General features: G+C 37.0%; 1 protein-coding gene across 1 annotated transcript in view; it reads left to right on the top strand.

The window, feature by feature from the left end:
- Positions 1 to 16,072, top strand: part of abca7 (ATP-binding cassette, sub-family A (ABC1), member 7) — a 49,454-nt gene that overhangs the window by 22,929 nt on the left and 10,453 nt on the right. The window contains 20 exon segments of the mRNA XM_048173055.1: positions 574 to 631; positions 776 to 978; positions 1,295 to 1,397; positions 6,961 to 6,984; positions 7,093 to 7,241; positions 8,230 to 8,354; positions 8,438 to 8,530; positions 8,622 to 8,814; positions 9,423 to 9,517; positions 9,617 to 9,649; positions 9,738 to 9,843; positions 12,095 to 12,169; positions 12,254 to 12,423; positions 12,740 to 12,917; positions 13,006 to 13,121; positions 13,360 to 13,504; positions 15,312 to 15,435; positions 15,538 to 15,667; positions 15,763 to 15,886; positions 15,980 to 16,042. Of these exon segments, the coding sequence (XP_048029012.1) occupies positions 574 to 631; positions 776 to 978; positions 1,295 to 1,397; positions 6,961 to 6,984; positions 7,093 to 7,241; positions 8,230 to 8,354; positions 8,438 to 8,530; positions 8,622 to 8,814; positions 9,423 to 9,517; positions 9,617 to 9,649; positions 9,738 to 9,843; positions 12,095 to 12,169; positions 12,254 to 12,423; positions 12,740 to 12,917; positions 13,006 to 13,121; positions 13,360 to 13,504; positions 15,312 to 15,435; positions 15,538 to 15,667; positions 15,763 to 15,886; positions 15,980 to 16,042 (2,307 nt within the window).

Raw genomic sequence — 16,072 nt, 5'->3', positions numbered from 1 at the left:
TACAATATTCTAATTTTCTGAGATACTGAATTTGGGATTTTCCTTATTTGTCAGTTATAATCATCAAAATTAAAAGAAATAAACATTTGAAATATATCAGTCTGTGTGTAATGAATGAATATAATACACAAATTTCACTTTTTGAATGGAATTAGTGAAATAAATCAACTTTTCGATGATATTCTAATTATATGACCAGCACCTGTATAGGGCTAATTATACTTAATGTTATTATTAATGTTTAAACCCTAATTATAAAAATTAAGATATAAATATATTACTGTTTTATACATACTCTCTCCCACATTCAAATGCACACACATACAGTACAAACACACACTCGCACAGAAACGTGCTGTCAGCGCTGCTCTGATGAATTAATCAGCAACTTAAGCTACAAAGCTACATGACATTACTAATAACTGTTTATTCAAGAAATTAATTGCAAACAGAAAGACATATAGTACAGAGATATTTCATGTCAGAGCTGGATTTGAGCGACATCATTCTGCTTCGCTCATGTGCTCTGTCGCAAACCTCCTGCAGTTTTCTCACCAGGTCTCTGTGTTTCAGGACAGCGAATCCTCATTAAGTGATGACACAGGATTGGGCAGTGAAGAGAATGGATTTGGTGGGTACAGCTTTGCCTTACAGGAATTATGTGCATCATGTCTTAACATATTGTCTAAGCTGCCCGGCTGTGCCCAGCAATGTCTATTCTAATGTCTATTGTAGACCTCAACATTATCTAAGGACTGATACCTTCCTTTTTTAGATGTTGCTGCTCTAATGGCTCTTGCTCAGCAGTACATCTCTGATGCTGAGCTGGTGGAGGACATTGGCAGAGAGGCAGTTATCAACTTGCCCCATGCTGCCTCAGAGGACGGCAGTCTTGCCCTCTTCCTGAACGAACTGGACAAACGGCAGAGCGAGTTTGGCGTGGTCAGTTACGGGTTGTCTGACACCACGTTAGAAGAGGTGAGACGGTTCTGAAGCATCAGTTTGTTTTTCCACACTGATACATTATCTCTGTAAAAGGATTTACCCCTCACTAAAGTTCAAGGTTGTGGTATACATATCCGTCAATGGCCAGTCATTATCCCATTCTGGCGGCAAAAGAGGAAATCCCTCTTTAATCTGTGTGGGGTTCTAACATCAGTTAAAAATAAACAGGGACTAAGTAGAGAGTGTTTATCCTCATGGCTGCTGTTGTAACCTAATATGTCTTCTTGCCAAGTGGTGGAAAAAGGGGCTTTGCCAGACTGTAATATTTACCTCTGCCTGTATATTTTAGATCTTTCTTCGTGTGGCAGAGGAGACAGGCGTGGATGCAGACCCTGAGGAGCTGCCAGCATCTCCAGGCCATGAGGGGGCGCCATCTGAGGACACAGACACAGGTAAATGAATACATTTAATTCCCGCTGAGCCAATGGGATAAAATCTGTGGCCTGTTGAACTGTTTTGACTAATCTTACAAGTTAGTCATCTAATTTTTTATTTAGGACATGTCATAACTTTTTTTTTTTAATGTCAGTTACAGAAAAAAGTAGATTTGAATCCAAAAAGTAAGACTTATTACCCCCTAACTAACTTCTAGTTGGTCAGACTAGTTCTTCTCTTTCAGACGAACATAATCAGAGATATATTTAAAAATATCATTAGTTCTCCAAGGTTTATAATGGTTGTGAATGGGGGGCTGCATTTTGAAGTAAAAAATAATGCATCCATCCATAAAAAAAAGTAATCCATATGACTCCAGGGGGTTAATAAAGGCCTTCTGAAGCAAAGTGATGCATTTTGTAAGAAAAATATCCATATTTAAAACTTTATAAATTAAAATAACTAGCTTCCTAGAATGCGCAAGTCAATTTGCGACGAAATAGTATACTTTGACCTGACGCACAATGTAATGACGAATGCGGAGGCGCAGAGGATAGAGCAAAACAAATCACCGGTCATGGATTATAAGTCTAAAATTATCATTTTTAAAGAGAAATTTCAAAGGATTTTGATATTAGAGAACATTAGCTTAAATTTGTCGCACAGCCCTATTAGTTTGAACCGCGAGAGGCATCTAAGCTTACAATACTCCTGCGTCATACGTCGCGTTGAAGGATTACTCATTTGGCGCAAGTCGACTTGCGCGTTCTGTATACGGTCGTCTGCCAGAAGCTTTAAAGCTTTAAGATTTTGAAATATGGATATTTTTCTCACAAAAATGCATTGCTTCGCTTCAGAAGGCCTTTATTAACCCCCTGGAGTCGTATGTATTACTTTTTTTAATGGATGGATGCATTATTGTTTACCTCAAAACATGGCTCCCCATTCACAACCATTATAAACTTTGGAGGACTAAGGATATTTTTAAAGGTGCCCTAGAACTTTTTTTTAAAAGATGTAATATAAGTCTAAGGTGTCCCCTGAATGTATCTGTGAAGTTTCAGCTCAAAATACCCCATAGATTTTTTTAAATTAATTTTTTTTAACTGCCTGTTTTGGGGCATAATTACAAACGAGCCGATTTCAGGTTGCGGCCCCTTTAAATAGCGCGCGCTCCGCCCCCTCCCGAGCTCTCGACTCTATCACAGCATAAACAAAGTTTACACAGCTAATATAACCCTCAAAATGGATCTTTACAAAGTGTTCGTCATGCATACTGATATGCATGCGTCGGATTGTGTGAGTATTGTATTTATTTGGGTGTTTACATTTGATATTGAATGAGTTTGAGCCTGTGCTCCGTGGTTAACTGGCTAACATTACACACTGTTGGAGAGATTTATAAAGAATGAAGTTGTGTTTATGAATTATACAGACTGCAAGTGTTTAAAAATGAAAATAGCGACGGCTCTTGTCTCAGTGAATACAGTAAGAAACGATGGTAACTTTAACCACATTTAACAGTACATTAGCAACATGCTAACGAAACATTTAGAAAGACAGTTTACAAATATCACTAAAAATATCATGTTATCATGGATCATGTCAGTTATTATTGCTCCATCTGCCATTTTTCGCTGTTTTCTTTGCTTGCTTACCTAGTCTGATTATTCAGCAGTGCACATCCAGACGTTCTGCCCTTGTGTAATACTAACTGCCCTTGTGTTATGCCTCAATCATGAGCTGGCATATGCAAATATTGGGGCGTACACCCCGACTGTTACGTAACAGTCGGTGTTATGTTGAGATTCGCCTGTTTTCCAGAGGTCTTTTAAACAAATGAGATTTATATAAGAAGGAGGAAACAATGGAGTTTGAGACTCACTGTATGTCATTTCCATGTACTGAACTCTTGTTATTTAACTATGCCAAGATAAATTCAATTTTTAATTCTAGGGCACCTTTAAATATATGATTGTGTTCGTGTGAAAAAAGATAGTCATATACACCCAGGTAAATCATGGGATAATGATTCACCCATTTTTGGGTGAATTATCTCTTTAAGACATATGCTGAATTTGGAATCACATACAAGTATGCTAGTATGCATTTTGAAATTCAGCCACAGTCTTAACACAGCGCCTATATTCATACAGCTGGCCCTAATTTACATACTAATGCTGTATCGTGGTGTAGTCCTAAAAAAATAAGTGGTGTACTATTACCCAGAATTAAAAACAAATAAATACAGTGCATTCTAAAATTGGTTGACATTGTAATGCTTTACAGTTTGACTATTATTTAAACATGCTGCTTTGGAATTATATTCACTGAATGAAAATTTAAACCACTCTCTGTCAGTAGGTGGCGCTTATGGAGCAGCAGAAATAGAGCTGTTTCCCGGTAACCTCTGTAAACTCAGTTTTTTTATTATTTACGACTATGTAAGCTTATCAGTTTGACAGAATTTTCTACTTCATTGTGTTATAAGAAGTCAAACTATATCATTTTCCATTATCAAAGCATTTGTTATGAAAAATAGCAACCTACACATAGCCTATAGAAACAACAGAAGATGTCACAGGTGTAATATAAATTAGTGAATTCTCTTAATAGGTTATAAATTCTACAAGTTAGCCAAATTTACCATAATTACTACAATAAAACTATATAAATTCTAGTAAGGGTGGGTCATGAATAGTTTAAAAAGCTCCCTAATAATTGTTGGCGCAAGATGATGTCTGTCCTCTTTTCAGACTTTTGTTAATTTTGTCCATCAGTCTAGATCACGTTTGACATTCTATATAGCGTTTCAAAGTGTTTAACTCTCAATAGAATTCAAATGGATCGCAAATTTTATCATCAGTGTCGGGATGGCTCGTGGAAATCTTATAAAACTTTTGGAGCTTAACGATTCAGAGTAGCAGCCTAGTATTTTGGTTTGATTCGCGCACTAATACATTAAATAAACAAGGCTTATTTGCGCTGATGGTCTTTAGTTTGTACGGGACTTAGCGCTTATAAACGCTCTGACGCATGATTAGGCTATATAATTAATTAATAGTCTTATTTCCTCACCACCATATTTCTCACGCTGAGACCGTTGCATGAGAGAACTGCGCTCAATGCACCACTCAAAACACCGAGCGGCTTTGACCGGAGATCTCTCACTGCAGCGCGAACACGCACTGTGAAGCCTGGGTTTTGCATGATGAGCGGGGAAAAGGTAGAATGAAATGCTCAGCACCACTTACACAAAGAATCGCGACTTTACACAACAACTTGGAACACAGTTAAAGGAGAAGTTAACAGGCATTATTTTATGGACTTTCGAAGCAAAAAACAATGGGTTACGCAAATATATCCTTAGAAGCGTAATACACAAACGGCCCTGAGCAAAAAGTAAGCATACGGCGTATGCGTGCGTATCGCCCCGACTACACCATTGGCTGTATGTCATTCAAAGTCGAATAGCGGTTGACTCAAAAAAAAAAAAAAAATTGCAACCAACAGCTTTGCAGGTGTTTTGTTGTTTAATTTGCATACATAACGACAATGCTATGCAATGCTAGCATTTGTTGTGCAGGTGTAAGTTCATTAAAAAAGATAATTTACATTATTTGTTTTTTTTTACATATGTTCTGCAAATATTTTCTAACCTGAGTTTATTAACAGGCAGGACTTTTTAAAAGAACTGATCTATCTTATGTCATAGTTCATATACATATATTTTATGTTTTGCAAACGTATACTTTTTTTTTCATTGATGTAAATGTTAGATGTATTGTATGAACATTTTTGCAAATTTTACTGACTTAAATATGTCATCAAAGTAAAGTTATCCAGCTGGAAAACATGTCAATTTTGCAAGCTTTTGATAGCCTATGGTGTTAAATGGTAGGTAGGTAGGTACTATATATATATATATATATATATATATATATATATATATATATATATATATATATATATATATATATATATATATATATATAGTATCTCACAAAAGTGAGTACACCCCTCACATTTCAGCAACCATTTTAGTATGTCTTCTCAAGGGACAGTACTATAGAAATGTAATACTATATAAACTTGGATATATTTTATTATTTTATAGTAGTCAATGTGCAGCTTGTATAGCAGTATAGATTTACTGTCCTCTGAAAATAACTTAACAAACAGCCATAATTGTTAAAATAGCTGGCAACAAAAGTGAGCCTAAGTGATAACAGTTGTATGTCGTTTAACCATGCAAAGCCACATGTCCTATTCATCATGTTAATGTTTTTCTCTGCTTGACACCTGTCAAGCAGGACCATGAAAGACATGAAACTGAGTTACAGTACAGTGGTCAGGGTCATAGGGAGGACCAGGCCAAAGAAGTTGAATCAAAGAAGTTGAGTCCTTGTGTTGTGCGTCAGGTGCAGAAGCTGGCTTCAAAAAAACAGACGCATGAGTGCTGCCAGCATTGCCTTAGAGGTTGCAAAAGTGGAAGCTCAGCTTGTCAGTGCTCAGACCATACACCGCACACTGCAACGAGTCGGTTTGCATGGCCATCGTACCAGAAGGAAGCCTCCTGGCTCACAAGAAAGCCCACAAGCTGAAGACAACCTGTCCAAGAGCATGAATTTCTGGAACTATGTCCTGTGGTCTGGTGAGACTAAGATAAACTTGTTTGGGTCAGATGGTGTCCAGCATAGTGGTGGTAGCATCATGGTCTGGGACTGATATAATTGCTGCTGGTACTGGGGAGCTCTGCTTTACTGAGGGAAACATGGATTCCAACATGTACTGTGACATTCTGAAGCAGAACCTGATGCCATCCCTTCAGAAACTGGGCTGAACAGCATGAATTATGACCCCAAACACACCGCCAGATGACAACTGCTTTGCTAAGGAAGCTGAAGGTGAAGGAGTGGCCTAGTCTCCAGAACTGAACCCTATTGAGCACATGTGGGGCATCCTCAAGCGGAAGGTGGAGAAGCGCCATGTGTCTAACATCCAGCAGCTCCGTGATGTCATTATGGAGGAGTGGAAGAGGATCCCAGCAACAACCTGTGCAGCTCTGGTGAATTCCATGCCCAGGAGGATTAAGGCAGTGCTAAATAACAATGGTTCTCGCACAAAATATTGACACTTTGGACACAGTTTTGACATGTTCACTTAGGGTGTACTCACTTTTGTTGCCAGTTATTTAGACAATAATGGCTGTATGTTGTACAGTAAATCTGTACTACTATACAAGCTGCACCATGACTACTCTAACGTATATCCAATTTTAATTTCTATAGTATTAAAATGGTTGCTGAAATGTGAGGGGTGTACTCACTTTTGTGAGATACTATATATATATAATTTTTTTTTTTTTTTTTTTTTTTTTTTTGGGACCCGGGAAATTATTGGCGGGGCAAGTGGGCTACAAATATGGGCCAGTGGATACAAAACATACTATGACGATAGTATGCATATAATTGGTCATACTATAAGAATGTAAGTATAAATGGTGAGGTTAGGTTTGGTTGTGTCATGTATTTTAAAGATGTTTGTTTTGTTTTGCTCTTCTCTCTGCTTCGCTGGCAGTACGGAAACAGCCAATCAGGAAAGGTACAAAATAAAACAAAACAGGCTGTAATTAGTGTTCACAGCAGTAGCGCAGATCAGAACAGCTGTAATGAGATGTCATTAACCAGAAGGTCTTTCTCTGGCACACAGAGGCCCAGGAGACAGAACCGCTGAGTGGGGATGGTCAGGGTGGCGGTGCTCCTCTCACAGGTTGCTTCCATACATGTCAGCAGCTTCGAGCGCTTTTCACCAAAAGACTGAAGTACGCTCTTCGCAGTTGCAGAGGCATTTTTGCACAGGTACACAGCAGTGATAGACCTGTCAATACAATGATTTTGAAATTATCAACTAATAATTGTGCATGTTTGAATGATTATGTCAGTTCCAAAGTCTACCAACAGTCTTGTCAATGGATGTTAAGGATTTTTTTTTAATTAATGTTGAATTAATTTTCTGTCTTACTGCATTATTTGAGTCAACCTATTTACTTTTTTAATACCTGTTCTTGGTGTTATAATGCATCAGTACAGGTTATTCCAAGTGGAAAGAAAATCACTCTGCTTTGACAACAGTAATTTCTAAGTAATTTGGCAGGTACAGATAGTGCACTTAGTAATTCATACTACCTTGACTTCCACTGAGGGTTTTTAAGGTGTCTTGTAGGGATATCAGTATCATATCAGTTTCAGATCAAATCAGACTGATGTTACCTATTCAATTACCTTTGCTGCCATCCAAAACTCACTTAAAGTTTATCTTCAAAAACATAAATAATTTAATAAAACTGTTAAATGCAATCTTTATAAATATAAATCTGTTCTTTATATTTTATAATATGCTGTTTTTTTTTACTTTCTTTTCATCAACGAATCCTAAAAAAATGTATTAAAGTTTCCACAAAATTATTCAGCAACTGTTTTCATCATTGATGATAATAATAATAATAATAAATGTTTTTTGAGCCGCAAATCAGCATATTAGAATGATTTCTGAAGGATCATGTGACACTGAAGACTGGAGTAATGATGCTGAAAATTCAGCTTTTCCATCACATGAATAAATTACATTTTAATATATATTAAAATAGAAAAAAGATATTTTAAATTGTGATAATATTTCACAGTATTACTGTTATTACTGTATTTTTGTATTTTCTTTCAAAAACATTAAAAAATTCTTTATGATGCTAAACTCACTATAGTATATAGTAATTATATAAGATGTCTTTGTTTCAGTATGTTGAATTTTGTGTAACAATGTTGATTCATGATCCATCATGTTTTGCAGATTGTTCTTCCTGCAGTTTTTGTCCTTATCGCTCTACTCTTCAGTCTCATTGTCCCACCCTTTGGGAAATATCCATCCCTGGAGCTCCAGCCGTGGATGTACGGGGAGCAGTTCACCTTCTTCAGGTATGCATTCAGAGATGGAGATTTTTAAGGAAAAGCCTGCTGTCACCTGCAGATCTCTTACCTCTTGTCTCTTTTCCATAAAGCAATGATGCCCCACAGGACTCGGCCACACAGAACCTCCTGGACGCCCTGCTAGATCCACCCGGGTTTGGTACTAAATGTATGGAGCCGAGCAGGTACAACCCTTGTCGTTAGGAATACAAGAACATAAAATAGTCTATACTGTTTAAATAGTTTAACATGATGCTTTATTGTGTGCTCTCTCAGTGACCTAGAGTGTTTAGAGGAAGCTGAAACAAAGTTTGTCCGGCCCCAGATTCCTTACAGCATGTGGCAGCTCTTTCATAAAGGCAACTGGACTGTGGAAAAGCCATCTCCTGATTGTGAATGCAGTACTGAAAATAACCGCAGAATGCTGCCGGACTGCCCAGAGGGAGCAGGAGGAATCCCCCCTCCTCAGGTCAGTAATATACACTACTGTTCAAAAGTTTGGGGTCGTTAAGATTTTTTTAAAGATGTTTTTGAAAGTCTCTTATGCTCACCAAGGTTGCATTTTTTTAATGAACAATACAGTGAAATAGTAATATTATGAAATATTACCTGTGATGGCACATCTCATCAGTGTCACATGATCCTTCAGAAATCATTCTAAAATGCTGATCGCCATACTTATTATTATTGGTGTTGTGCTGCTTAATATTTTTGTGAAAACCGTGATACATTTTTAAGGATTCTTTGATTAATAGAAAGTTCAAAAGAACAGCATTTATTTGAAATAGAAGTGGTAATGTAACTTCATGTATAGTATGTTTTATGTAAAATATGTATGTTAGCATTTACCGTACATTGTGAACAGTTAGCATTTTCCCAGAAATAACATTGTTAATATAGGTGTTTACAATTATTGACCCATTCCTTAAGGGAAAACACATTTTAAAATAAGCAATTAGAACACTTGTTAGCAGTCAAAAACACAGATTTAAATGGAATAGACAGGGTTTTTTCATTATTTTACTTTATTTAGTGTTTTTAGTTTCATACTAACACCTCCACCCTTTCCCCATGTAGATAAAACAAATGACAGGTGATATCCTGCAAAATTTGACAGGTCGCAACATTTCTGACTACCTCATCAAAACGTATCCCCAAATTCTGAAGAAAAGGTTTGATTTTCAATAATTTTTTCTTTAAATACTCTATAATAAAAAAAAATTGAGCTGTTTTGACAGCACATATGTGTAATTTTTGTCTCTCACCTACAGTTTGAAGACGAAAAAATGGGTAAATGAATTTAGGTAAGTTAATTACTGTCAGAGATCCAAACAATCACCATTTAATTTCAGTTTGTTTTCATGTTGGTTTACTCTTTGCTCACCGTTGCAGATATGGAGGTTTCTCTCTGGGGGCTAAAAGCTCTCAAGCTGTGGATGAACCACATCACCTGGAGGAGTCTGTTTTGGCTATTAGAAGACGCTACAACGTTGCAGAGGTGTGACATCTAAGTTTTTGTGTGAAACAATATTTTGTTGAGTGTGTTTTTGTGCTTGTACCTTGGCTGGTTTAAACATATCATGGTCAGCTGACTCCTAAAGATTTTCTGTGTAGCGATTAGTTCACGGCAGTGACAGAAAGGAACTTTTCTCTGTTTAAATAAAACTTTCAGGGGCATTTTTACCTTTTATAAGGGCAATTTTGCCCAATTTTTACATTTAAAAGGGGGTTATCACACACAGTTTCTGCCAATCTCATGTTAATCTTGAGTAGCTATAGAGTAGTAGTGCATCCTTCATATCTTCAAAAAGTCTTTAGTTTTATCATATTTATAGAAGATAACCGAAAACAGCCAAGCACCTGAAGGCGTGCCATGTGAATGGAGCTAAAGAGTGACGAGCTGTCACGAGCACGTGCAGCTTTTGCGTAGCGATCATCTGCAAGCTATCAATGGTCAGCTAAACAACTGTATTTAAACACACACAATAAACCATCACATTTTCCTGGATAAATTTTGAATCACTATAATGAATATAGCGTATAGTGAATGATGACTAATACATTTATGAATTCACTACGTTCGTGTTGTTTACATTATATGAATCTATTGCCAACAAAACAGACATATGAAGCAGTTTTACTCACCACCTGTGGTTCAGACTTATGACCGGGATCATTATCGCTGTGACCGTTCCATCTTTCAGTTTTTCATCTGTAAATCCAGCGTAGATCTGGGCCTTGTTTATGAAACCATGAACACCGATCCTGAGGGCTTGAGCAGCCACGGAAAAACACAAGATATTCTCCATTCATTTTAACCAATAAAAACGTGGCTGCAACTATCAGTTTCTATGGTTATTTTAATAACAAATGTCGAGAGCGCATCAATGTAATGCGTGAGCACAAAACTCTCCACTCCTCTTATCGCTGGGTTCTTTGGGAAGCAAGGTTATCTTTCCCTGACAACCAAAAACGCACTTCTTTGGTGACATTGTTGATTTCACGAAGTCCTGTGACCTATGCAGCGCTGCTGATGACTTCCGTAGAACGCACGTTGATGGGCGTGCTCTTGCTCTCTTGCTCTGGTCGACATGTGCGTGTACGCTCCTCCGGGAGAAGTACCCGTACAAGGAATTCCGACCTTTATGACGTTTCAAAGGCCCATACTCGAAAAAAAGATTGCAAAGTTTATGAGGATTTGGAAGAGTATTTTTGGCACAGAAATACTCCATCGTACATTCAACTCGTGTTTTGAAGCTTTGGCCATGTTTAGCATGAGAATCCAACTCTTTAACAGTGTAAATAAGTCAGAATACATGAAATAGCATTAGACCCCCCCTAATAGATTCAGTTAGAACGAGACCCTACAGGACTGTTTAAATGACTGTTACAAATGTATAAATAATAGTATGAGATGTTTTTTAATTGAACATTTAAAAATGAAATTATTATTATTTTATTTATTTATTTATTAAATGATACTTATATGAAACTAAAACTACCAGTAAATGGCTGCAAGACTTAATGAGTGAACTGAGTCATTCATTCAACCAGTTCATTGAAACAGCTGATTCATTCAGAAACAAAGCAAGTGACAGTCTTTTTAAATGGGTCATTGAATCATTCACTTAAACGATTTGTTCAAAACAGATTCATTCAGAAATAAAACACCACCACTGTGAACACACAAAACTCGAAGAAACACAACAGTTCTGCTGTTACTTTGTAAAAAAAAAATGTATTGGCGAAGTAGAGCAAAAACAAATAATATTGTGTCTAAAATGCAGCTTGCATAATATTAACTTGTTGTTTATTGAACTGTTCTATAAAATCAATATCACATGTAATATTGCTCAACTACATACATTGTATGCTATAAATGTAATAGACAAAGGCTTTTATGCCCCCATATCCCCATATCCTTAAAGGCATTCTAAGTGCATTCTAATGGGCTACATCTTGCAGTGAAAGTGTACACTCTTAAGGCATGTTTTTTTGTGCAAAGCTGGTGCAAAAAAATGGTGCAAAAAACTCTCACAGACTTCCACTGAATGACCCATGTTTTGTAACTAGGTTATCATAGAGACTAGAGGGCTGGGCTCTTTTTACTTGGGACAGAAAAGAACCACCCAAAACACCCTGGCAACCATACAGTAATAGAGCTAAAAACATTCAGAGCGTCTTAGCAACACTCTAATACACACTCAAAGCACCCTAGCATTATTACGATAAGTTTTGTTCTTTTGCAGAATGGGTCTTTAGATCAGCTCCTTCATAGACTACCAGATGTCCTTACAGGACTCACCAGCCAAAACAATGTGAAGGTGAGTAAGACACCTGTGAGAGACCTCTCTCAAGCTCAAACTTCTCCTGATCTCTTCATTCAGCTGTGATGTGTTCTCTCTCAGGTCTGGTTTAATAATAAAGGATGGCATGCCATGGCATCATTTGTGAATATTATGAACAATGGTCTCCTTCGTGCCAACTTGCCGCCTAACGTGGAAAGACGCAAATATGGAATAACAGCCTACAATCACCCGCTCAACCTCACAAAGGAGCAGCTGACGGAGATGGCCCTGTATGTAATATCATTCATTATCAACAGTCATTCAATATTTGAACTTTTGTGGCTAGACCGTATGCAACCAAGTAATGCATGTAATGTAATCTAGTAAAACTGTGAGATTAGTCAGAATTACCAATATTTTTCCACTAAAACTTTATTCTTTAAACACTTTTTATTTACTCCCACTAGGGGATGAAATGCAACAAATTATTCTGAATTATAATTTGCCTTAGAAATTATTGCACCCTCTTATAGCCTTGCTGAATTGTAAGTTTTCATGACACTCATGTAAAAATTGTCAATGCTTTTTTCTTTCTGGCCTTTGCAGGATGACCACTTCAGTGGACGTTCTGGTGTCCATATGTGTTATTTTCGCCATGTCATTTGTTCCTGCCAGTTTTGTGCTGTTCCTTATTGAGGAACGGGTCAGTAAATCAAAACATCTGCAGTTTGTCAGTGGAGTGAAGCCCATCCTGTACTGGACTACCAATTACGTATGGGACATGGTGAGTGCTGTGAGTTTGATGAGACTGTGAAATATCTTTAAATGGTTATCCTAATGGATTTCATATTTGTGGTGTTCTTGTGTTTCAGTTGAACTATACAGTACCAGCCACTATGGTGGTCTTCATCTTCATCTGCTTCCAGCAGGAATCATATGTATCTGAGAAGAATCTACCTGCACTGGTGCTCCTGCTATTGCTGTATGGGTGAGAAAGACATTTACTGGTTCAATAAATAACTCTTCAGCACATTGGTATATTTACTAACACTGCGTACAGAAATATCATATGTTTTGTTTTGGTGGTCCCCAGCATGGGAGTGCTGGTGTCCCCACAGCCTGTTTTAGCAGCTTAATCAGCTAAACTTCCTTGGTCAACCATGCTCGTTCCTCCAGCTCTAACCAGCATAAATCAGTAGTGTGTTGTTTGTTTGTTTCTGCTGCAGTTGGTCTATCACTCCACTCATGTACCCAGCCTCCTTCATCTTCTCAGTCCCCAGCACTGCCTATGTGGTCCTTACCTCCATCAACCTCTTCATTGGCATCAATGGCAGTGTCGCCACCTTCGTCCTGGAGCTATTTGTCGATGAGGTGAGGTACATAGACCACACAGATACTGACTGATTCACTAGGGTGATCATAATTTCACTTGACTAAAAATTCACTGAAACTTTGTGTAATATGGCAATATGACCAAAAACGTATTTCATCATATTTCATGATATCTATATATATTGTATAGGGCCTAGTTATTTTATTTTTGTTATATAAAAAAGAACAAAGATTTTCAGGTACATCATTTTATTTAACATGTATACATTTATTTAACATCTTTTGTTTGATTGACAGTAATGATACAGACAGGTATTTTAGGCTCCTTTCACCTTAAGACTGCATGCTAGGATCTAATATACTGACACATATCCGGAGCTGTTTACATTCACTTAAGCCATAACCGACTGTATTTACGTGAGAAACTCCACATGATGGGCATTTTGACAACTGTGTCTGTATTTGACCATTCAGGCGCAAAGAGAGCTGAATTTGGGATTACACGCTGTTTAAGAGATCCCTTCTGGTATGTGTCATTCAGCGCGATACCGCATTGAGTTTTTTAACTCTTTTTGAAGATCCTTGTTAAATGTACACACACGCTTCTTTGACATCTTCACGTCTGATTTGATCTCCTCTGCTCTCTCTAATATCCCGCCTTCGCTAACTGCGAATTGTGAGTGTATGGTAATTTTGTTCTCCAAAATATATACTTTGACGAGATTGGCTACCTTTGATTAGGCTATTCTCGCATGACAGAAGACTACTACTCGCTTTTATGTTCACATAGCAAAGACAATTTAGGAAAGAACCAATATGGGTCAAAACCAAAAAAAATTTATCGGGACACTAAAAATAGAGCTGAAATACAGGACTGTCCTGGGAAAAACAGGACATCTGGTCACCCTATGATTAACCCATGTACTGTACATGTTCCTGGGTCAGCATCCTTAGTTTTGACAAAAAAATTCCTATCAACCATTCTTTACTTGTACTACAAATACACTACTGTTCAGAAATTTGGGGTTGGTAAGATTTTGAAAGAAGTTTCTTATGCTCACCATGACTGCATTTATTTGATCAAAATTACAGTAAAAACAGTAATTTTGTGAAATATTATTACAATTAAAAATAGCTGATTTCTATTTTAATACATTTTAAAATGTAATTTATTTCTGTGATCAAAGTTGAATTTTCAGCATCATTACTCCAGTCTTCAGTGTCACATGATCCTTCAGAAATCATTGTAATATGATGATTTGGTGCACAAGAAATATTTATTATCATCATTGTTGAAAACAACGATGATACTTAATATTTTTGTGAAAACCGTGAATCTTTTAAGTCCCGGTTGTTTGATTAATTGATGTCAAGTCACTTTTATTGAGTATATAGCATTTTATACAATACAGATTGTTTCAAAGCAGCTTTCAAAGCAGTGATAAAAGGAAAATGATTCAATGATGAAAACAGAGTTCATTTCAACTGTAAAGCATCTCTAAACAGTGTCATTTTTCAGCTGAAGTCAGTTCAGTGTTGATTCAGTTCCATTGTAAATATACTTTATACATTACACACTTTAAACATTATAAAATACTTTACTGTCACTTTTGATCCATTTAATGATCTAATGACTTCAAAACGTATTACAGTAATGTATATACTACTACTAATGCTACTTGTTATGTACTTCTTTTTATTATTATAGTAATAATAGTAATAAAAATATATCATATAAAATTTAAATTCAAAACCAACATTCATTAAAAATCATGAATACATTACTAATAATAATAAAATGGAAGCAAAAAATCTCTTCTTTATTTTATTTTCATGTTGTACTCAGCACTTGAATGAGGTCAACAGGATCTTGAAGAAGGTCTTCCTTATCTTCCCTCACTTCTGTCTGGGTCGAGGTCTCATTGACATGGCCAAGAACCAGGCCATGGCAGATGCATTTCAGCGGCTGGGTATTTTTAAAAAGAGCTCTCTCACTGATAAACAAATATTTCTGCAATAGGCATGAACAGCTGTAAGTTTTGCATATGAGTTAATTTTGTTGATGTCAACAGGAACTAAACAGAATCTGGACCCTTTGTCCTGGGATTTTGTTGGGAAGAACCTGTTTGCCATGGCGATGGAAGGAATTGTGTTCTTCATCTTCACTGTTCTCCTGCAGTATAAATTCTTTATTAATATTAGGTACATTTGTATGTTTAAATATCATGATATTGAATAAATCAACACATACATACAGTTGTATAGTTGTTCCTGATAAATAAACATTTTCCCTTCAGTCGATGGTCGGGCTTTGTGCTGCCCCCACTGGGCACGGAGGATGAGGATGTGGCAAGAGAGAGAGAACGTGTGAAGAATGGTAGAACTGTGGGAGACATTCTCGTCCTCACAGACCTTAGTAAGGTACAGAACCACACCAGATACTACACAAGAAGCTGTATAAAATGTTGTTTAATCTATTCAGTGGTAAAATATGGACTCTTTGTGTCTCTGCAGGTATACAAGGCGGGCAGGAAGCCAGCAGTGAATCGGCTTTGCTTGGGCATTCCACGGGGAGAGGTAAGTAGAGTGCCATCCTGGAAACATTTA

Source organism: Megalobrama amblycephala, linkage group LG21 (assembly GCF_018812025.1).
Source record: "Megalobrama amblycephala isolate DHTTF-2021 linkage group LG21, ASM1881202v1, whole genome shotgun sequence".
Lineage (NCBI taxonomy): Eukaryota > Metazoa > Chordata > Actinopteri > Cypriniformes > Xenocyprididae > Megalobrama > Megalobrama amblycephala.
Note: the sequence above shows the minus strand (reverse complement) of the source record. Positions and strands in the feature narration are given on the sequence as shown.